At 42.5% G+C, this 23,372-nt stretch overlaps 1 protein-coding gene across 2 annotated transcripts in view; it reads left to right on the forward strand.

Annotated features, from left to right (window-relative positions):
- Positions 1-5,156: 5,156 nt before the first annotated feature.
- The window catches only part of NBN (nibrin), a 59,598-nt gene continuing 41,382 nt past the window's right edge, over positions 5,157-23,372 (forward strand). Inside the window, exons 1-4 of one of the 2 annotated variants that reach the window (XM_074944129.1) lie at positions 5,157-5,233; positions 10,233-10,366; positions 11,941-12,089; positions 18,947-19,106. In XM_074944129.1, the coding sequence (XP_074800230.1) occupies positions 5,191-5,233; positions 10,233-10,366; positions 11,941-12,089; positions 18,947-19,106 (486 nt within the window). In that variant the 5' untranslated portion in view covers positions 5,157-5,190. The remainder of the gene's footprint in view (positions 5,234-10,232; positions 10,367-11,940; positions 12,090-18,946; positions 19,107-23,372) is intronic. The other variant, XM_074944130.1, reaches the window with a different exon arrangement.

A 23,372-nucleotide genomic window follows, 5' to 3' on the forward strand; every position in this document is an offset into this window, starting at 1 on the left:
AGAATCTAACGCATATCTAGCTAGAGTACTTACTAAGTTCTAAGACTCCATTCCTGTTGTGTTCCCGGCAAAAGCATCACACAGACAGAGAGAGACTTTGTTTCTCCCTCCCTCCAGCTTTTGAAAGTATCTTGTCTCCTCATTGGTCATTTTGGTCAGGTGCCAGCGAGGTTATCTTAGCTTCTTAACCCTTTACAATGAAAGGGTTTTTCCTCTGGCCAGGAGGGATTTTAAAGGTGTTTACCCTTCCCTTTATATTTATGAGAGGACCAACTTCTGTTAGTGAGAGAGAGACAACCTTTTGAGCTTACACATAGCTCATCTTCTTCCAGTAAAAAATATCTCACCTACCTTGTATCTCTCATATTAAACTTGAGTAGGCAGTAAGAAAACACTGAGTCAGTTCTCACAGGAGACTATCAGTGTCTCCCTGAGGGCATGCAAGTTGTCAGGGGTTCTCAATCTTGCCAACTTTTTACCTGTTTCACATCAGTTATTGAGAAAAATAACTGGGAAGGTTATGGCAAATCAATTTTTTTAGAATCTGGGATTCTCAAATCTCCTTGACCCTACTCAGTCTGGGTATGTTAAAGAAAGTGCATTTGCTGATCTAATCACAGAAAAAGATAAGGTATCCACACTTGTTCCTTTAAATATGTCACCTATATTTGATACCATTGACTATGATCTACACTAGAAAATTTGATCAACCCAACTACGTAACTCAGGGATGTGAAAAATACACTCCCCTGAACAATGTAGTTAAACCAACCTAAATCCCTGTGTAGATAGCACTAGATTGATAGAAGAATTCTTCCATTGACCTGGTTACCGCGCCTTGGAGAGATGGATTACCTATGCCGATGGCAGAATGTCAGCATAGGTAGTGTCTACACTGAAGTGCTACAGTGCCACTTTAGGGTTTCAAGGGTAGACAAGCCCTATATGTTGGAATAAGGGTTAATTGAATCATTCTTCAGTGGCTCTACTCCTTTCTTTCAAGTCAAATGCTGTAATTGTCCTTGCAAGAATCAAGGAGTCCCACCCTATTGTGAAGTATAGGTGAACTAGAATGCATTGCAATGGACAAAGACCTTGATATAATTAGCATTATGGAAACTTAGTGGCATGACAAAAAATAACAGGATACTGTAATACTTGGTTACAAACTATACATGAATGCCAGGCTAAGCCAAAGATGTGTGGGAGGAGTGCTCTATCTAAAGGATTCCATAAAATCTAGAGAATTAAAAAGAGAGGGCCACTCACTATGCATCCATTCTATATGGGTACAAATCCCAAGCTGTAAACATATTAGTACAGCTCTACAACTAGCCCCTAGATCAAGAAAAGGAAAAGCCTAGAGAAACAATTTCTTGACACTTCAGTGATTGTTTCTTGGAGCAGCTAGTTCTAGAGTTAATTCAAGAAGCGACAGTAGCTGAGCCACCAACAGTGATCACACAATAATTAGATCCAACATCCAAGGGGCAAATAGGGTACCCAAAAGTGACACAGTGACACCAAACTTCAGAAAGGCGATTTCAATAAAATGAAGTCAGTCAAAAAAGTCCCTGAAGTTAAAACTAAAGAAAGTAAAATACTTAAAAAACAAACAAAGAAACAAAAAATAGAGTCTCAGTACCCCAGGAGTAAACTAATATTACTAAGCGGGAAAGTTTAAGAGACTATTCAAGCCAAACAGATATCCTTCTAAATTTGGATATCTGAACCTAGTGAAGCCAATAAACAGCAGCATAAATCATAGCAAGCCACAAGTAAGAGGACAAGAAGGATTTTGAGGAGTAAACAGCTAAAGGTGTAAAAACAAACAACAAATGATTCTTTAAGTATAGCAAAAGTAGGAAGCCTCTGAAAGTGGATCACAATGGCTTAAAGGGAGCCATTGAGGAAGATAAGGACATTGCTGAGAAGCTAAATGCTTTCTTTGCATCAGTGTTCACTGAAGAGAATGTTGGAGAGCTTCCTAACCTGAACCTGCTCTTTTCTGGTAAAAGGTGAGTTACTCTCTGAGAATGATGTGTCAGAAGAGGAGGTGCTGAAATAAATGCATATTTTAAAAAGTAATAAATCATCAGGGCCAGATGAGTTACATCCAAGAGTTCTGAAAGAGTTAAGGGTGAAGTAAATGAGTTGTTAATACAAATATACATATTCTCATTTAAAACACCCACTGTTCTGGAGGATTAGAGGGTGGCAAATGCGCTAGGGGAATTGTAGACCAGTATGTCCTACATCTGTATCTGAAAAAGTGATTGAAATAATAATTAAAAATAAAAAATCACGTCTCACTAATCTATTAGAATTCTTTGACTGCGTCAAAGTAGTGGATAGAGAAGCAGTCAACATAATTTATTTACACTTACAAAAGGCCTTTGATAAGGTCCTATATGAGAGTCCACTAAAAAAGTAGTAGGAGAGGCAACATTTTAATTGATCAAAAACTGTGTAGGAGACAGAAAGCATAGAGTAGTTGGTTAATTTTCATCATGGCAAGAATATTAACCGTGGAGTGCCTCAAGGTTCTGTACTCAATCCTGTTTAATGTATTTATTAATTTCCTGGCAAGGGAAATGGGTTGTGAGGCAGCAAAAGTACTCGACTTTCATTTACTAAAGTTGCTGAGATTTCAGATAAGAACTATATTTCCTTCTTTATGTTATTTAATCCCCATATGTAATGGCTTTAAATGTGGTAAAGTGCTTTTTGGCCATGACATTTTAATTGTTTATTTAAAGCAAATACGATAATAAGAGTATAACAAAAGACTTTTCACAAGATAAAAAGCAGTAAGGACAAACAAAGACAAAAAATGAATTTTATTGCTGGTAAAATATGCTGAATGAACAATTCTGAAGTCTTCCATTTATCAACAGAAAAGATACAACACACTCTGACAAGCTGAGTGTGTTTTTGCCCTGACCTGAAGGATCTAGGGGTCAGAGGTCATACTCTACGCCTATTCAATCCTGGGTCTCTGCTGAGGCTGCCAAAAAGGTTGCAAAGTCAACGATGCACAGTATAGGCTGGTGGTGAGCAAGAGGATGAATGGGGCATGTCCCTTTCCCCAAGTTTTTTACTAAAGTGCACTCCATTTATCAGAATCACTGATATAAGAATCAACCATGTATAGTGATCAAAACCATTGGGATAAAATCATTCCAATACTAACCTATTCTCCGCTTGTAAGAATCAAATCATCTGGGACAGATGTGATTCTTATAAAAGGAGTGCACTGTACTTTGTTGATATTCCCCTGTAATGGCTGTCAGTCTGTCCTACCCCCAAGACTACATGTCTGTGCCTAGTAATGACAGTTGGCAGGATGTTCTTCCATAGGACCTCAGATCTGGGAAAACAACTTCCTCTTCAGCTCCCTGATAGTTGAGTTTGTTACTCAGAATGTGCTGCAAGGCTCATCTTTCTCCCCTGTAATGTTGCCTGTAAGGTGTTGGGTAGAGCTGGTAGAGATGGGACTCTGAGGATAGTCTCTGTGTGTGTTTGTGCACATGCAGGGTAGGTGGAGTTATTAATTTCTGTTATATTTATGTAGATATTGGGTTGATTTGGTTTGCGGAAACTGAAATGTCAGTTGTCATAAATATAAAGGGAAGGGTAAACCCCTTTAAAATCCCTCCTGGCCAGAGGAAAAATCCTCTCACCTGTAAAGGGTTAAGAAGCTAAAGGTAACCTCGCTGGCACCTGACCAAAATGACCAATGAGGAGACAAGATACTTTCAAAAGCTGGGAGGAGGGAGAAAAACAAAGGGTCTGTGTGTGTGTCTGTATGCTGCTTTTGCCGGGGATGGACCAGGAATGGAGTCTTAGAACTTTTAGAAGTAATCTAGCTAGGTATGTGTTAGATTAGGATTTCTTTAAATGGCTGAGAAAGGATCTGTGCTGAATAGAATGACTATTCCTGTCTGTGTGTCTTTTTTGTAACTTAAGGTTTTGCCTAGAGGGATTCTCTATGTTTTGAATCTAATTACCCTGTAAGGTATCTACCATCCTGATTTTACAGAGGGGATTTCTTTACTTCTATTAAAAGTCTTCTTGTAAGAAAACTGAATGCTTTTCCATTGTTCTCAGATCCAAGGGTTTGGGTCTGTGGTCACCTATGCAAATTGGTGAGGATTTTTACCAAACCCTTCCCAGGAAGTGGGGTGTAAGGGTTGGGAGGATTTTGGGGGGAAAGACGTGTCCAAACTACGTTTCCTAGTAAACCCAGTTAGAGTTTGGTGGTGGCAGTGGAGATCCAGGGACAAAGGATAAAATTAATTTGTACCTTGGGGAAGTTTTAACCTAAGCTGCTGAAAGTAAGCTTAGGAGGTTTTCCTGCAGGTCCCCACATCTGTACCCTAGAGTTCAGAGTGGGGGAGGAACCTTGACATCAATATATAAGGATTATCAAGGGTGCCCAATGCATTGGATGGAAGCTCTGGTATTGTTTATAAGCATTCACATTAAAAAAAATTGTTAAGCTGGTATTGTGATAAGGATGCCTCACTGCTAGGAACTAGACAAGAACTCCAACCTCATTGCATATGTGCTATCGGAGACCCAGTCAGACACTAGCTAATGGATGCAATTCAAACTAGCGTCCCAGAGCAGAGGAGAAAGGATCCATGCCCAGACCTCTGAGCCCCTCTCATAAGTGTTTTAATAGTAATAATCCTATTCGAAATTCCAATACTTAATTCAAAGAATCATTTATAGCAAGTCTCTTCATAACCCTGCATAAGGTAGGTGAGCTGGCAGCAGTGCAGCGCCCCTCGTTCCCCCCACGACTGTCCTGACCTTGAGCTGGCAACAGTGCAGTTGCTGACTGATGACATTACGTTATGTGTTCGTGTACCACCAACCACGCCCGGACTCCCAGGTGGCAACAGTGCAGCCTCCCCTACCCCCACCCATACTCTGGCTGACCGCAGTGCAACCTCTTCCGCCCCCACCTGCGTCCGTCCAGTCGCCGCGCCTGCGCGCAGTCAGCCGGCCGAAGTAGCTGTTATTCCCCTCCCAGGCGACAGGTGGCGCTGCACGCCCCGTGCCTCAGCGAGTCTTTGTTCTCTCCGCGCGGGAGCGCGTTCCGGGACACGGCCACGGATTGCGGACCGGACGGTGGCAGCTGAGGAGGTCGGAGGTCTCCCCCCCCCCCCCCCTTGCCCGGGGATGTGGAAGCTGGTGCCAGCGGCAGGGCTCGCGCCTGCCCCAGGTAAGGGCTGGCAGCAATGCCGTGTTCCCTATCCCCCAGCCGCGTGGCCTCTGGGCTCCTGTCCGCTCCCACCTGGCCCCGCTGCCCGGCGGGATCCGTACTGGGACCGAGGCCGGCGGGCACGTTGCCCTGAGGGTGGGGCAATGGGGTGGCGCCGATTCAGGGGTCCTGGGGCGGGGGGCAGTGCCGGGAACACCCCGCTCAGTCATAGGTGCCGGACCTAGGGGTGCAGCAGCACCCCTTGGATTGAAGTGGTTTCCATTATAGACAGGCTTTTCAGTTTGGTTCTGGGGCTTTCAGCACCCCCAGGATACAAATTGTTTCTCCCCCCACAGCGTGTGAGTTCATCAGGGTGAGCGGCCCGCGGGGCTTCCAGCTGCCAGCTTCTGGTGCACTGCAGAATCAGCGTCTGTGTCCCCTCTAAATAAGGATTTTAAATTGGGTCTAATCTGGATGGTCTCCTAACCGTACCAGCGCGTGATTTTGTAACCTGAACGATAGCATGTGGCCATGAGTTCGACAGGCTAAATGTGCCTCCTTTAAAAACATATTTTACTCATTTTAATGTGATTGCCTTTTCAGTTTTGTTCAGTGCTCCCTTTATTATGTGAAGGTGTGTATAGGAGTGAATGTAGAAACATACCTTTTACTTCTATTTGCTTTCTCTTTGCCATTTATTTTATGACCCCTCTTATGTCTCATCTTTAAATATGCAATGTAGTTATTACCTCACCCACCTTGTCTCTTTCATCCCTAAATAGTTACTCTTGAAGTTTTTTAATATGAAATTCTTTTTGTGCCTTTGATCATTTTCATCACTTCTTTGAAGCTTTTTTTTTTTGACGTGACGTGACGTGACCAGAACTGATCACAATATTCTAAATGGAGTTGTGCTATTGATTTATGTAATATTTCCAGTTATTTTCTGTCATTCTTTATGCAGGTTAGCAGTTTGTTTGTATTTATGATTGCTGCTGTGCATTTGGGGGAGGTTTTCCTTGAGTTGTCCACAATATGTCTTTTTGTTGGGGTTTGTAAAGTTAATTTAGAACCCTGTGTTTTGTATGAGTGGTTCAAATTTATTCCTTCCAATATGTGTTACTTTGTATGTGTCAACAATAAACTTTCTCTGCCATCCACCTTTGTCAGGGCCCTCTGGACTTCCTTAATCATCTATATACTTGCCCATCCAAAATAACTTCTTAGTTACTTTGACCATCTTAAATTTTGCCACCTTGCACTTCTTCCACTTTTCCACTTCATTAATATATTAAATAACATCAGCAACATATAGCTAGTGTATGCCAACTGCCAGAATTATTCTTTTTAACCACTGTGTCATTTGAGTCTGCTCTGAGCAGGAACTTTACCTGGGCTACAACGACAGTGCAAGAATTTGATTAAAACTTTTGTAGATCACAGTCTTGTGGCCTCAGTTATACTGCTTAGTTAGCTGATAGTTTAACTGAGGGCAGCAATTGTATTTACAAGAAAGAAGTTTTACTTCATGTTATACAGTGAAATAGGCTGGGTAAATTTCTTCAGTTGAATTAAAATATGAAAAGGTTTTGGGGAGAAAAAATACTTTACATTTTTAAATAAATTCTTGAAGAAAATAGTCCATCCTCTTTCCTCACTATGATCTGACTTTGATTGCTTGAAAAAGATATCAAGTAGATGGAGGAATGTAGGCTCCAGAAACGTCAAGTTGCAGAACACATGCAGCCTGGGTAGCTGCAGTGCCTGTGTGTAGTGGAACTGTCTTTCTTGCATGCCTCATCCCTGACCTGGCTAGGGTATTTTTCAGGGGATCATTTATTCTTCATGCCTGTTCATTCTTTGATTTCTTGACTAAGGTCTGGTTTGCACTAGAAAGTTTTGCTGGCATATTTATGTCAGTTAGAAGTCTGGAAAAAGAATCATGCCCTTAACCCTTAACTGACCTAGCCATGCTAGTAAAAACTATTGTAGATTTTATTCAGGGAACAGGTATAAACCATACTGGCAAAAGAACTCCTCTAGAGTTATTTGCTATACCAACAAGTGTAGATGAGGACTAAAATTGCCAGTGAAGGAGACAATTAGAATCTGCTTTGGTGATGGTACATGTGTTGTGAAAACTTGCCACTAGGAATGAGACTGAAACCAAATTAATTTAATTTAGGTTCCCCAGAAAATTGTTAAACTTCAAGTCCTTGGTAATTCACTGATGTAATTAAAACTTGGCATTCTAACTTTGATTATGGAAGAATGTAATGATATTAGGAAACTTAAAATTGCAGAGGAAAGAAAGACTTGTCTTTAATTTGGACAAATTCTGACTCAAATCCTATAGGATTGATCCTTGGAACTATATGGCCTTGAGGTCAGGTATGTTCTTTAACCCTATCAATTGAGTCCTTAGCAGTTCAGATCTTACATTTCATTGCACTGAAGGGTTTTGGATGTGAGATGCCCTGCAGTCTTCCCGAAACCAATAAAATACATTTATAAGGTACTGTCGTTCCCAAATTGGCAGTCTTAAAAGTATATAGGGAATAAATATAGGGGTCTCTCATTGTCTCAGTTGCACCTGTGCAACTTCAATATGAATTGCATACATGCAAGTGTTGGGCTGATTAGGTGCAGTTTTGGCACTGGCAAGTCACTTCACTTCTTTTCCTTAGTTTCATTGTCTGTACAATTTGGGCTTCATCTTTTCTGTCAGGCTCCAGACTGACATGATGGAGGTCCTCATTCTTGAAGGAAGAATCTTCATTTTCTTGGCTATTATCACATATAGAAGGGAGAGTTTCTACTCTCTCAATCTCTTTTTTGGGGTCCTCCTTCCCTATGAACAATGTCAGTGCCTACAACTGAAATATTCTTTTTCTCTTAAGTGCCTGTTAGTAATCCTGTTTATTTAAATGTCACTATAATAAGTCTCATTTTTAGGATCTTGTAACTTGACCATAAAAAATTGTTCCCCATTGAAATGTGACACAATGTCAGACTACGAGTGAACATTTAAAATAATAATGAAGACCATACTTCTGTATATCCTGGCTCATGTGAGTAATCAGTGGTTCACAGTCATGCTGGAAAGGCATAACGAGTGGGGTCCCGCACAGATCAGTTCTGGGTCCGGTTCTGTTCAATATCTTCATCAGTGATTTAGATAATGGCATAGAGAGTACACTTATAAAGTTTGTGGATGATACGAAGCTGGGAGGGGTTGCAAGTGCTTTGGAGGATAGGATTAAAATTCAAAATGATCTGGACAAACTGGAGAAATGGTCTGAAGTAATTAGGATGAAATTCAATAAGGACAAATGCAAATTACTCTACTTAGGAAGGAACAGTCAGTTGCACACATACAAAATGGGAAATGACTGCCTAGGGAGGAGTACCGCAGAAAGGGATCTGGGAGTCATAGTGGATCACAAGCTAAATATGAGTCAACAGTGTAACGCTGTTGGGGGAAAAAAAGCGAACATCATTCTGGGATGTATTATCAGGAGTATTGTAAGCAAGACACGAGAAGTACTTCTTCCACCCTACTCCGTGCTGATTAGGCCTCAACTGGATTATTGTGTCCAGTTCTGGGCACCACATTTCAGCAAAGATGTGGACAAATTGCAGAAAGTCCAGAGAAGAGCAACAAAAATTATTAAAGATCTAGAAAACATGACCTATGAGGGAAGATTGAAAAAACTGGGTTTGTTTAGTCTGGAGAAGAGAAGACTGAGAGGGGACATAACAGTTTTCAAGGATATAAAAGGTTGTTACGAGGAGGAGGGAGAAAAATTGTTCTTCTTAACCTCTGAGGATAGGACAAGAAGCTTAAATTGCAGCAAGGGCGGTTTAGGTTTGACATTAGGAAAAACTTCCTAACTGTCAGAGTGGTTAAGCACTGGAATAAAGTGCCCAAGGAGGTTGTGAAATCTCCATCATTGGGGATTTTTAAGAGCAGGTTGGACAAACACCTATCGGGGATGGTCTAGATAATATTTAATCCTGCCACAAGTGCAGGGGACTGGACTAGATGACCTCTCAAGGTCCCTTCCAGTTCTATAATTCTGTGATTCTAAGTGCTGCTGCTTTTAGTTTCCCAAACCACCCCAGAGTAAGTGTGTTTGAGTTAATTTTAATACTGGCAACAGGGTTCTAAGTAGTGCAGTGAAACTGAGTAGAATCTTTTAGTAATTCTGCTGCTTAGGGAAGTGATAAGCAGCAGCAGAGGCACTGTTATTGTTGTTATATTCAGAAAGACAGCATTGCATAACTATTCATATTTGAAAGTTACCGGCTCAGGGCTATAAAGTGACTCTTTCCTTAAATGAAAGCTTGTGTTCTGTAGAAATTGGTGCTTTACCCCTTTACTCACCCACCTTGATCAGGAAAAGTTTCTTTCTACTGGCAAATAGGTGAACATGTTTTTCATGTTCACTCAAAATGTATGCGATTGTGCCATCATGTTGTCTAGATTACAAATGCCAAGAGTGGAATAGAACAGTCAGTCAAAGTGGAGTGGATATTTACCAGCTATGATCTGATTTCTCTTGTAGATCATCCAGCATTCAATTAAAAAGTTGTAGGATTTTTTCATCTGAATCTCTTTTGTAAGTTGTCTTTGTGAGTAATATTCTGGAATAACAGTATGTTATACTTTTTCCTTCACATAAAACTTAATGGTTCCCAAAAGTGGTACTGTACATTTCCTGTAAGCAGTACTGCAAGTTGTTTTTTGTTAGCACTGTGATGCACTTCATTCTCTGGAAGATTGCCGTAGAACTATTAACTACTTTTTCCCTCACAACAGTGAGTCTAGCTCAAGTGTGCAGAAGCCAGTGAGAGAGAAAAAAAATGTAGCTGTAAAATAGAATTGCACTTCCAGTCATGCCCAATACATCTAGGATTACAGGTCTGAGTTTGGTATATCTTGGCAAAAGCTTTTAAATGGCTCACAAGTACTTATGTTTTTCTGCTGTTAAATATTTGTAAATTTTGTTGTTCTCAGGAGAGCCATATCGACTTTTGGTTGGTACTGAGTATGTTGTTGGACGCAAGAACTGTGCAATTTTAATTCAGGATGATCAGTCAATAAGTCGAAGTCATGCAGTTCTGACTGTCGCCCACCCTGAAACTAACCTTGTAAGTATCCACTTTACTACGTTATGGCTATATGACCTAAAACTGACTGGGTTTAGGGATACTCCCCCACCTTTAATATATGCTCTTCAATCTGAAATCAGTTCCAGTCTTATTCCAACAAACCTACATTTTACGGTGGCAGTAGACTCATGCTGTCTTTTTCTTGAATATTTCTAAGGGCTTGTCTACACAGGGAAATTGACCGACAAAATTATACTGCTGTAATAATATCGGTATAATTCCCCCGTGGATATTCTTATGCCCACATGGGGAGTTATACTGGTGTAATTATGTCAGTAAATTTCCCCATATAGACAGGCCTCATAAGGTTTGGTATTGATTGTGACTCACTTCGCTTTCTGTGTTCCAAGCTTGTGTCTTTGGATATGTCTGCACAGCAACTAGCCACCTGTGGCTGGCACATGGCAGCCAGCTCGGGCTGTGGGGCTTCCAGGCTTGGGCTGGAGCCCGAGCTCTAGGACCCTGCAAGGTGGGAGCCCAAGCCTGGAAGTGTACACAGCAAACAAACAGCCCTGCAGCCCGAGCCCCATGAGCCCGAGTCAGCTGGACAGGCCAGCCATGGGTTTTTGTTTGCTATGTAGACATAACCTTTATGGCCACACAGGTTTAACTTCCGGTGACTTCTTGAGGTAGTTGAGTCTCACTTATGTAACTGAGCAAAATTTGATACGGTTTGTTTCACACAGAAACATTTTTCTTGTTATTTCCCGTGATTAATATAATCCGTATGTAAATTACATACCAACATTACAATGTCCGGGGGGGATTGTAAAGAGTAAAAATGATCAATTAAGGTATTTGAATGTGAATATTCAATTAACTTTATGGTTTGTGTATTTGGTGACTATCACATTGGTGCCATATCACATATGTAAAACATTGCACAGCAACCTTAGAATGGCGTTCTGTAATTTGACGCACAATAGTGGACCCTAGCTGTAGCACAGAGGCCCACTAAAGTCAGCAGGGCTCTGTATGTATGCAGGGTCCACCTGCATGCATTGAGTTGCAGAACTAGGGCTTTAATTCTGACCCACAACAAATACTTATGAATATCTACAAACTCTAAAGGTAATAGAATAGCTATATAAATTTCTCCATAGCTTCTAGACTGGTCACAGAGAAGGCAAAAAATGAGCAATGTTACACAAAGATTTACTAAAAAGGAAATCTGTAGTGGTAGGAAATGCACCCCAACATCACTCTGAGCTATAATAGCACATCCTGATATTGGTACATGGGTACAGATACATTGGTATCATGACTACCATATAACAAAAGGTAGAGGTAGTGAATTATAGTAAAACAAAGTTGAATGCAAAAATACTACTTCTCTTAAGTAGTTATGGAGATTTTTTTTCTCAATTATTTGTATTGGAAAGGAGATGATAAACTTTGAACTGCCTAGCTAACATATTTGTCTCAATATACTGTATATTTTTAAGACAGAAATATGAATATCTCATAAGTGCTTTCATTTTATACATCTGCTGCTGCTTGTTCTGTAACAATATAAGATAATTTTCTGAGTACCTATTTATAATCATTTTCAGAGTCAAGCTCTCTCAGTCCCTGAATTGATAATAAAAGACACCTCTAAGTATGGCACCTCTGTTAATGGAGAAAAAGTTTTGAATGGTACTTCCAGAACTCTGAAGTCTGGTGATAGAGTCAATTTTGGAGTCTTTGAAAGCAAGTTCAGGTGAGAACTAGTTGGATTTATTCTGAAATGCTGAAATAAAATTGCAGCTGTCAGGGTGTACTTAAGGAGGTAAAAGAATAGAGAAAATAGTGATAAATTTCTGTAAAGAAGGAAAATAAAGTGATATATTTGTTCAACCTTCAAGTAGAAGGTTCTTCCTGTGAATTGACATTGAAACCTTTTGTGGTAAAAGATTAGCCCATAAGTGACTCTGCATCATAAGCATTAAGTGTCCTAAAATTAGCCTAAACAAAGAATAAAAACCCTGTTTAAGAAAACTGTTCCTAAAACATCCATGACCATTTACAAGAGGAATAAGATTTGGGGGTTGAGATGAAATTTGGCAGAGTCTCCTTCCGCTGTCAGTGATGTGGAGAGAAAGGAACTAAGGAAGCTGCAGAGCTGCACTCTTACACAGCCTTTGATTTAAGAGGTAAGGCAGTGATTTTCCTCATAAATATACAGTGATACTCAAGGAAGAAATAAAGTAACTGATAACTTTTTTTTTTAATGACTGTTAAATCAGTGTTAAAGGAGGTTGGAAGCTGGCTTTGTCTCTTAAATTGGGCTCCTACTCCGACTCATTGCTACCAGTGTCATTAGTTTGTAGCAAAACAGCACTCTTTAGTTCTTATAACAATAAGCTATTTTAGTGTATCGCATTTAGCAAATATATTTGAAACATGTTTCAGAAACTAATATCACAGAACCATATACAGTCATGACTTTAGCACCAAAAAGCGGAACAATTTTAAGCCAAAGAACAATGTACAATACACTCTTGGAAAATAGAATCATAGGACTAGAGGGGACCTCGAGAGATCATCTAGTCCAGTCCCCTGCACTCAAGGCAGAACTATGTAATAACTAGACCATCCTTGACAGGTGTTTGTCTAACCTGCTATTAAAAATCTCCAATGATGGAAATTCAACAACCTCCCAAAGCAGGGGCGAGCAAACTTTTTGGCTCGAGGGCCACATCGGGGTTGCGAAACTGTATGGAGGGCCGGGTAGGGAAGGCTGTGCCTCCGCAAACAACGTGGCCCTCTTCCCCTATCCTCCCCCTCCCACTTACTGCCCCCTTCAGAACTCCCGACCCATCCAACCCCCCATGCTCCTTGTCCCCTGACTGCCCCCCCCCCCGGGACCCCCGCCCCTAATGCCCCCAGGATCCCACCCCCATCCAACCTCCCCTGCTCCCAGTCCTCTGACTGCCCCGACTCCTATCTACACCTCCACCCTGACAGGCCCCCTGGGACTCCCACGCTTATCCAACCCCCCCTGCATTCCCTGACTACCTCCCCCAGAACCTCTGCCCCATCCATCCAATCTCTGCTCCCTGTCCCCTGACAGCCCCCCCCCCAGGACCCCTTGCCCCTTATCCAACCCCCCCGCTCCCCACCCCCTTACCATGCTGCTCAGAGCAGCAGGGCTAGCAGCTGCACCGCACGGCAGCGTAGCTGCAGTGGAGGGGGGATGGTGGGGGAGGGGCTGGGGGCTAGCCTCCCTGGCCGGGAGCTCAGGGGCTGGACAGGACGGTGCGCGGACCGTAGTTTGCCTGTCTCTGTCCCAGAGCAATTTATTCCAGTGCTTAACCACCCTGACAGTTAAGAAGTTTTTCCTAATGGCCAACCTAAACCTCCCTTGCTGCAATTTAAGACCCTTACTTGTCCTATCCTCAGAGGTTGAGGAGAATAATTTTTAAGAAAATAACTTACTGTAGAGTAAGCATAAGTTAGTAGCAGTAATCAACACCTCAGTATTCAAAATATAAAACTTTCAAGAGATGTCTTAGCACAAAGGTTCCCAAGCACTTTTTTGCTGTGACCCCCATGGGTGTCACACAACAGCCTTGCCAACTCCCATTTATCTGAGGCAGCAAGTGACTCAGGAAAGAGGGCGGCTCATGCCCAGGTTGAAAGTAGGACCCAGCTGGCTCCGTCTTTGGAGGAGTCCATGGCAGCATGTCACAGAGAGGGTGAGGAGGCCTGGTCCTATCTCCCCCCTGCCCTCAGTCCTTCAAGCTCCAGAGGGTTTAACATACGTGGGGCTGCGGCTGCCCAGGTGTCCAAGACAGGGTAGCAGGGAGGAGAGCGCTCAGGGAGTCCTCAGTAATCTGTAAGGGGAGGAGGGGGAGAGCAGTAAGCTGCTGCCAGGGCTGCAAGTCCTGCCCCTGAGGACTCCGTGTGCTCTCCCAGCTACTGTCCTGTCCTTGCCTAGACACCCGGCTGGCCATGATCCTATACCCCAGCTTGTTTCCCCCTCCCCCCAATAATCTTTTTGTGCTCTTCACCCCCCTTCCAGTTTGAAAACCAATGACTTAGCATACAGGGCCCTGTTGGTTTTATCTCAGTTTATAAAGATTTGGAAGAGCTCTTTTCATATGCCATAGCCCTGTACTATGGATTGTGCCACATGTGTAGTAGTGCATCATTCTGCATAATTCCCAGCACAATATCCAATAGTTTGACCTCTCCAGTTTCTAATGATAACCATTGCTGGCTATCGATAATATTTTTTCTCATGACTGGAAGTCATTGTTCCGTTAATGTATGCAACTAAGCTACATAAGAAATTCGTGCAGCTTGACATATCTGCCCTTTTTTGCTACAAAGGACAGAGGGAACAAGAAACTAGGAACATCTTCATGCAAAAATTTGCTAATTCATTCTCCCTCTCTTGCCATAGAAGGAGGAGGAAGATTAGCCCTTAAACTAGCTAATATATCAAGATATTCAGAGAGACAAGGTAGGTAAGGTAGTACCTTTTATTGGACCAACTTCTGGTGATGGAAGGGACAAGCTTATATTACTTCATCTACCTTGTCTTTCTTATATCCTGGGACCAACAAAGCTGCAACACTGCAAACGACATTCAGAGGCACAGCCACATTTGTGTAACAATCTTGTATCTCTCTAATACAGCGGTGGGCAAGCTATGGCCCGCGGGCCAGATCCGGCCCCTCAGGGCTTTGGATCCGGCCAGCGGGATCGCCACCCTGTGGCGCCATGGGCCCTGCTCCACTCCGGGAAGCAGCCGGCACCATGTCCCTGAGGCCCATGGGGGAAGGGGGACAGAGGGCTGATTGCGCTGCCCTTGCCTGTGGGTACCTTCCCCGAAGCTCCCATTCCTGGCCAATGGGAGCTTCGGGGGAGGTACCCACAGGCAAGGGGAGCACACTCAGCCCTCTGTCCCCCGCTCCCCCAGGGGCCTCAAGGATGTGGTGACGGCCGCTTCCTGGAGCGGCATGGGGCTGGGGCCTGGGCAGGCAGGGAGTCTGCCCTGGCCCCGGTGTGCACCGCTGCCACCCCGGAGCCGGTCCAGGTTAGTGGTGCTGGGCTGGTGCCCGCACCCTAAACCCCTCCTTCACCCTGCACCCCAGCCCCCTGCTGCACCCCGCATGCCTCCTGCACCCCAACCCCCTGCCCTGAGCCCCTCCTGCACTCCCTCCCTGCACCACTGCCCCCTCCCACACCCCGCACTCCCTCCCGCACCCCAACTCCCTGCCCTAGCCCTACATTCATGGCCCTGCGTGCAAATCCCCCACCCAGATGTGGCCCTCGGGCTGAAGAGTTTGCCCACCCCTGCTCTAATAGCTATTAACCTTCCAGCTGTCAGGAGCAGACATACTAAGAATTCCTCTCCCCACACTGCAGAACTCTACTGCTTTCTTCCCTCCCTCAGGAAAGTTAATGCTGACAGGATCCACAATAATTTGCCTGCAAAAATCATAGCATTTTGAAGATGGAGATGTATTTCTTGTGGAGTTGGGACTTCCTTTCTACCTGCCTTCCAATCCTCCTCCCAGTCCCAGGGTTTTATCTTCCTACTGTCGAGGCATTGGTGCTGGAATAATTTTTGTAGTCGGGGTGCTGAGAGCCATTGAACGAAACTGTAAACCCTTTATATAATGGAAACCACTTCAAGCCGGGGTGCTGCAGCACCCCTAGTGCCAGCACCAATGAGGGGATAAAGCCCTTACAGTACTATATGATTCTTTAATAGAGCAGCAGAGGGGGAAATTAAGAGTCAAAGCCAAAGAAGAAAGTGTGGGTTTCTCAGGCAAGATTTAAGGGATGGGAGACTTGAGGAGGAAGAGAGGTGCAGATTCAGATTAGAGGAGCTGTATAGAAGGATTTTTTACACTAACAGGAGAGAGAGGAAGCGGTGCTGGAAATATAAAGGGAATGGACAGAAAATTGAACTTGTAACAAATTTAAAAAAAATATATTTCACACTTAATGGGAATGAAGGGTTCTTAACCAGTGTAAATTTAAATTTAGGGTGAACAAAATTAGTACATTCTTTAAAACAGTGACTTTCAACCTTTCCAGACCACTGTACCTCTTTCAGGAGTCTGATTTGTCTTGCGAACCCCTAAATTTCACCTCACTTAAAAACTACTTGCTTACAAAATCAGACACAAAAATATAAGTGACACAGCACACTATTACTGCAAATGTGCTTACTTTCTCATTTTTACCATATTATAAAATAAATCAATTGGGATATAAATATTGTACTTATTTCAGTGTCTAGTATATAGAGCAGTATAAACAAGTAATTGTATGAAATTTTAATTTGTACTGACTGCTAGTGCATTTTATGTAGCCTGTTGTAAAACTAGGCAAATATCTAGATGAGTTGATATACCCCCTGGAAGACTTCTGTGTACCCCCGGGGTACAAGTACCCTGGTTGAGAACCACTGCTTTAAAAGAAGCAACATCTATTCTAACTTGAATTTTACTTTGACATTTGTTAGTTATGTATGTATTTTCTTTAATCAACTGTCCTATTCAGTATACTTGGCATATTTTGTTGATGCTATTAGACCTTAAAAGATCCACATAAATTTCCTTCCTGAACTTCCAGTCTCCTTGTCTTCAGGGTAGCCAATTAGGAGGGCTGCCTTGGAGTAAGGATTCCCAGGGCTTTCAGGCTCCCCCAGCTCCTTGGCAGTGGGAACCTTTGGAGTTTCTGCTCCCTGAACTGCCTGGCTTCCAGACTCCCTGAGCTGCCCAGCTTGCTGCCTGCGGGGGCTCCATGCAGCTCAGAGAGCCCTGGAAATGTTTGACAGGAATTCCAGGTTTCAGACAGCTCTGTCTGCCTATAATGTTTCACTTTAACTATTTAGACTAGGACTGTTGATTAATCGCAGTTAACTTACATGATTAACTCAAAACAATTTATTGCAGTTTAAAAAATTGCAGTTAATCACAGTTTTAATCGCACCATTAAATAGAATACCAATTGAAATTTATTATAAATATTTTTGTATGTTTTTCTACATTTTCAACTATATTGATTTCAATTCTAACAGAGAATACAAAGTATACAGTGCTCACTTTATATTATTTTTATTACAAATATACTGTAAGAATGATAAACAAAAGAAATAGTATTTTTCAATTCACCTCACACAAGTACAGGAATGCAGTGCAATCTCTATCGTGAAAGTGCAATTTTACAAATGTAAATTTTTTTTTGTTATGTAACTGCACTCAAAAACAAAACCATGTAAAACTTCAGAGCCTACAAGTCCATTTGGTCCTACTTCTTGTTCAGCCAATTGCAGAGACAAACAAGTTTGTTTACATTTACAGGAGACAATGCTGCCCTCTTCTTATTTACAATGTCACCTAAAAGTGAGAGCAGGCGTTTGCATGGCACTTTTGTCGCTGGCCTTGCAAGATGTTTGCTTGCCAGATATGCTAAACATTCGTATGCCCCTGCATGCTTTGGACACCATTCCAGAGGACATGCTTCCATGCTGGTGATGCTTGTTTAAAAAAAAAAAAAAAAAAAAACGTTTTAATTAAATTTGGGACTAAACTCCTTAGGGGAGAGTTTTGTCTCCTGCTCTGTTTTACCCACATTCTGCCAGATATTTCATGTTAGAGCAGTCTCGGATAATGACCGAGCACTTTCGTTTTAATAACACTTTTACTGCAGATTTGACAAAGTGCAAAGAAGGTACCAATGTGAGCTTTCTAAAAATAGCTACAGCTCTGGATCCAAGGTTTAAGAATCTGAAGTGCCTTCCAAAATCTGAGAGGGACAATGTGTGGAGCGTGCTTTTAGAAGTCTTAAAAGAGCAACACTCCATTGCGGAAACTACCAAACCACCAAAAAAGAAAATCAACCCTCTGCTGGTGGCATCTGACTCAGATGATGAAAATGAACATGCATGGGTCTGTACTGCTTTGGATCGTTATCGAGCAGACATGGACACATGTCTTCTGATATGGTGGTTGAAGCATGAAGGGACATAGGAATCTTTATTACATCTGGCACGTAAATATCTTGTAACGCAGGCTACAACAGTACCATGCGAATGCCTGTTCTCACTTTCAGGTGACATTGTAAACAAGATGCAGGCAGCATTATCACCTGCAAATGTAAACAAATTTGTTTGTCTGAGCAATTGGCTGAACAAGAAGTAGGAGTGAGTGGACTTGTAGACTCTAAAGTTTTACATGGTTTTATTTTTGAATGCAGTTATTTTTTGTACATAATTCTACATTTGTAAGTTCAACTTTCATGATAAAGAGATTGCACTACAGTACTTATAATGGGGGAATTGAAAAATGCTATTTCTTTTGTTTTTTAACAGTGCAAATATTTTGTAATAAAAAATAAATATACAGTGATCACTGTACACTTTGTATTCTGTGTTCTACTTGAAATCAGTATATTTGAAAATGTAGAAGACATCCAAAAAGATTTACATAAATGGTATTCTATTATTGTTTAACAGCATGATTAATTTTTTTAATCGCATGATTAATCACAATTTTTTTAATCGCTTGACAGCCCTAATTTAGACAATTCTCTTCTGTAACTTGTTCCTTGCAGAGTAGAATATGAACCTTTGATTGTCTGCTCCTCGTGTTTAGAGGTTTCTGGGAAAACTGCTTTAAATCAAGCTATTCTGCAGCTTGGAGGCCTTGTTGTGAATGATTGGTCAGAAGAATGTACTCATCTTGTCATGATATCAGTGAAAGTTACTGTTAAGGTAGGTTGAATTTCTGTATGTTAATACATTTTGTGACTTCAGTATGAAAACGTATGGGGTGAAATTTTAGCACACTATTGAAGTCAGTGGCAAAACTCTCCTTGACTTTAGTGAGGCCAGGTTTACACCCAGGAAAATGATTGTTTTCAAGTAAAGAGTCCTTAAAAACAAACTCAATATGAACATTTAACTAAAATCAGAAGAGTGCTGCATTGGGCTGGAGGGCGAGTATTTCAGACTGGAGAAGGAAAGAGCGGACAGGAGACAGACCCAGGAGGCCCACCAGGAAATGTAGAGGGAGATGCACCAGGACATAATGGGGCTTCACTGTCAGCAAATACAGATGCTGCAGACTCTTGTGGGCCTAGAGGTTCAACAATAGGCTCTCCTCCCTTTGCACTCCATGGATAATTCCAGTATAGCAACTGCATATATCCCCCTCAACATTCCAAATGGCCGCAGCAGCTCCCACTACCACTCCACACCAGGGGACCCTCAGTACAACCACAGCTTCACATACACTGACCTCTGAGAGCCACAGTTCCTGTATGTGTAACTAAAATGAACATAAATGTTCTTTCCCCTTGTTAAGTTCTGCTCCATTCATTTATTAAGTTTTTATGTATTTGCTTTTAAATTGCAGAGATTTTTCTATGCGCTGGTTCTGTTACTCAAAATTCTATTCCTCGGGAAATAATTCATCTTTATTAATTCATAATATATGCTGCAGAATGTCTAGCAGCACTGAAAGTACCCACTTACTTGTTCTTGTACAGTGTGACAGAACTCATAGGATCACAGATAAACATAGTGCAATAGTTATAAATGTAGTTGAATCTTTGCCTTGGTGCTGTTGAGATGGCTGGTACATTGCTTCATGAGCCATGGGAGCAAGGAGTAGGCTGAATCCCTCAGGATCACTACTCATCAATATCACCACTGGTAATCCGCCAGCCATGAAAGAGAGTCCCTGATTGCAGCTTTCTGAACAGTCCTGTGTTCTTAAAGAGACAAGCATCATGTCCTTCCTTTACCAGCCAAGACTGATGTCAGTGAAGTGTCCCCAATAATCCAACAATGCTTGCATAACCATGGCTTGGCGTTGAATTGACCGTTGGGTTCCCTGGCTGTCTTTTTTTGAAACTGGCAAATTGCCGGCACTACTATGATGGATCTCGTGCTTTCTCTTCTGTGGGGGGGGGGGGCACCGTTTCTTGCCCCTGAACTGGGGTATTAACTGCCCCACTAGTGTCCTAGAGGAGGGGAGTGGAGAGGGAGGGACCTGGGCCCGCCCTCTAGTCCAGGTCCCAGCCCAGGGACCCTAGGGATAGTAGTAAACCACTTGAACTAGCGGTTCCTTCCCCTGGGCTACTTCCCTCTCCTGCCCTTCAGCTTGTGGGGCTTCCTATCCTCCCTCTGCACAAATCAGGTGTCCTTTTACCTAGGGTCTTGGTCTTATTAGCCCACTGCAGCGCTTCCCTCCAAACTGCTTTCTGCTTCAACACCAATCCACTCTGCTTCAGCTCCTCCTCTTGTCTGATTGAAGCAGGGGGGTTTTATCATGTGACTGGCTTCAGTTGCTCTAATTGGCTTCAGGTGCTTTAATTAATCTATAGCAAACTTTCTTCCCTCTACAGGGAATAAAGCTCCCTTCTAACACTCTTCTGCTGCCCTCTGGCCATGTTATATCACAAAACTCAACAAGTCCTTGGCCTCGATAACCTGTGATTATAGTCAGTTGCGTAGGCTACTTATTAGAGCTGGCTAAACATTCACCATATTGTTTTTCCACCGCTTTTTGTCCTTCTAGCCAGTGAGTGTGCTAGAATGAATGATTTCCAGGATCTGTATGGCATGGTTATCTGGTTTTTGTTTTCCAGTCTCAACTTTTCAAAACTTCCCCAACTGTGGAAAATAAAGTCACAGTCTTCTATTTTCCTTGTACAAATTTCTAACCATACAAAAACAAATATTTGGTAACCACATGGAGGATATTTTAAATGGTTATCTTTTAAAGTTGATTGGACAGTGGACTTCTACTTCTACAATTAAAATTCATTGGGTATCTCACTGAGGGTGTTTGAATGGGTTGATAGCTACTTAACTTCAGTTAAAACTATTTGGATGAGAGTTGTACAGTGAATACCCTTTAGAACTCTGACACTTTCCACATACTGAGCAGATGTAGCACTGATAAGAGGCAGAGTTTAGTAAACTATTTTTTTTTCTTTTTTTGACAAGAGGGTACAGTTCTTCACTTGATCTATGTTAATAACTTCCTATTAGTTTCACCTCTACATCAAGAAGAGAATAAAAGATAGGTTAGTTTTCTTTTCTAAAACTAGCACAATCAACTTAGGTCATGTGTACACTACAGCGTTAAGTCAACTTCCATTGACTGTCATAAACCACTGTAATTACATTGCTTGTGCAGGTTCACACAATGCTCCTTGTGTCAATGGAGCATGTCCTCTGTTGGTGCTCTAGCACCAACAGAGAGAGCAGTGCACTCTGGGTAGCTATCCCACTGTGCAAATCACCACCGTCTCCTTCTAGGAATTCTGGGATTGCAGTACATTACGGGGGTGGGCTCACTGTCCCATGATGCAGTTTTCTCCGTCCTATAATTCCAAGGGCCTTCGACTACGTTTCACGCCATTTTTTAAACTGCCCTTGTAAACTTTTCACCCACCATCTCTGCCTGAAAGCATGGATCCTACACTTCTCACCAGTCTTGTGATAAACATTACGAACACAATGCGGCTGATTCTTCAGTATGTCATGAGCTGGGAAACTGAACTGGAATCCATGGTGCCTGTCCCGCTGTGTTCTGTGGAAAGAAACAATTCAAGATTGATGTTGGCATTCACGGAACAGCTGCACATGGTGGAGCGTTGCTGCTGGGCTCTGGAAACAAGCACCAAGTGGTGGGTTCAGATTGTGAAGACGTGAAATTGACCAATTTTAAAGCTGTCTGGCCGTGAAATTGATAAAAATAGACGTGAATTTGTTATGGCCTTATCCATAAGCTTTATCATCGCTCCCAACCCTCTATTATCCGCTCCTGCCCCATTGTCTTTCTGGCTATCCATTTCTGGTTTTTCATTTATTGTCTCTGTTCTCACTATTTGCCTGATCTGACGATTGCAGCACTTCACAAACATGTCCTCCTTTCTCCTCGTTTGCCTCCGTATCTGACGGAGGCACTCCGCTGGTGTGTAGAAGCTGGCCCTCAAGGGCACATCTGCAGAAGCAAAAGAAACAATACACAGAGTCATTATTGTTTGTGCACTCAGAGTCTTCAATTAAAAGTTACATATATGTCTTTCTCACTTTCCTTTGGCAAGCATGCAGCACAGTCAAACATTAACCATGGGGAGTTCGGACCGTGGGTGGTGGTGCAAGATGGGACAAGGGGTCTGGGTAGTTTCAGAAGGGGATCAGTACGAGTGCCTAGGGACAATATTTTGAATACTAAAAAGAACGAGGAGTACTTGTCACCTTAGAGACTAACAAAACTGAAATCACACTACTGAGGGTAACCGAAGATGCAAGGGTGCATCTCCTGCATTCATACGGCTTCAGACCAGGTCTGTATGCTTCTTGCCTGTGTGCTGTTTTACTTACTCCAGAAGTAATTGCTGATTGGCATTGCAAAGTTTCCTATAATGGGGAAAGAAACAAAGCAGCTCTGCTAAGGAACCGTTGGCAGAGAATTGCAGAGTATCTGCAGGAAAGTTTCCTAGAGATCTCTACGGAGGATTCCTGGGAGATCTCAGTGTGCATTAACCAACTTTTCTGCAGGGCCCACTGCGTAGCCACACAAGGGAATGTGAAGCAGATGCAAACAGTATCTAGTGTTGTTAATTTCGATCCCTTCTCCCACATGCACCATGTAACAAAATAAAGAACATCTCTACCTCATGTGACCGTGCACTATCAAAAAACAAAGACTACTTACCAATTCAGGCATGCCACAGCTGGACTGCTGGGACAGGCCACACCCTTCCAGAGTCGAAAAGAGGTATTGGCTCGCCTTGCCAACAGATGAGCCTGTTGCCTGTCCAACCTCCTCATCCACTACTTTGTCCTTGGGGTTGACTCTGCTGGCCACTGCCTCCATTCCCCCCAAAGTATCCATGGGGCTCCTGGCAATAAAGGATAGGTTGCTGCGAGGATGGTGTGCAGCTTCTTGTAGAAATAGCATGTTTTCAGTGCTGCACAAGAACAACGGTTGGCCTCTCTTGCCCTCTGGTACGCCTGCCT

The sequence above is a fragment of the Natator depressus genome, chromosome 2, assembly GCF_965152275.1.
Source record: "Natator depressus isolate rNatDep1 chromosome 2, rNatDep2.hap1, whole genome shotgun sequence".
Classification (NCBI taxonomy): domain Eukaryota; kingdom Metazoa; phylum Chordata; order Testudines; family Cheloniidae; genus Natator; species Natator depressus.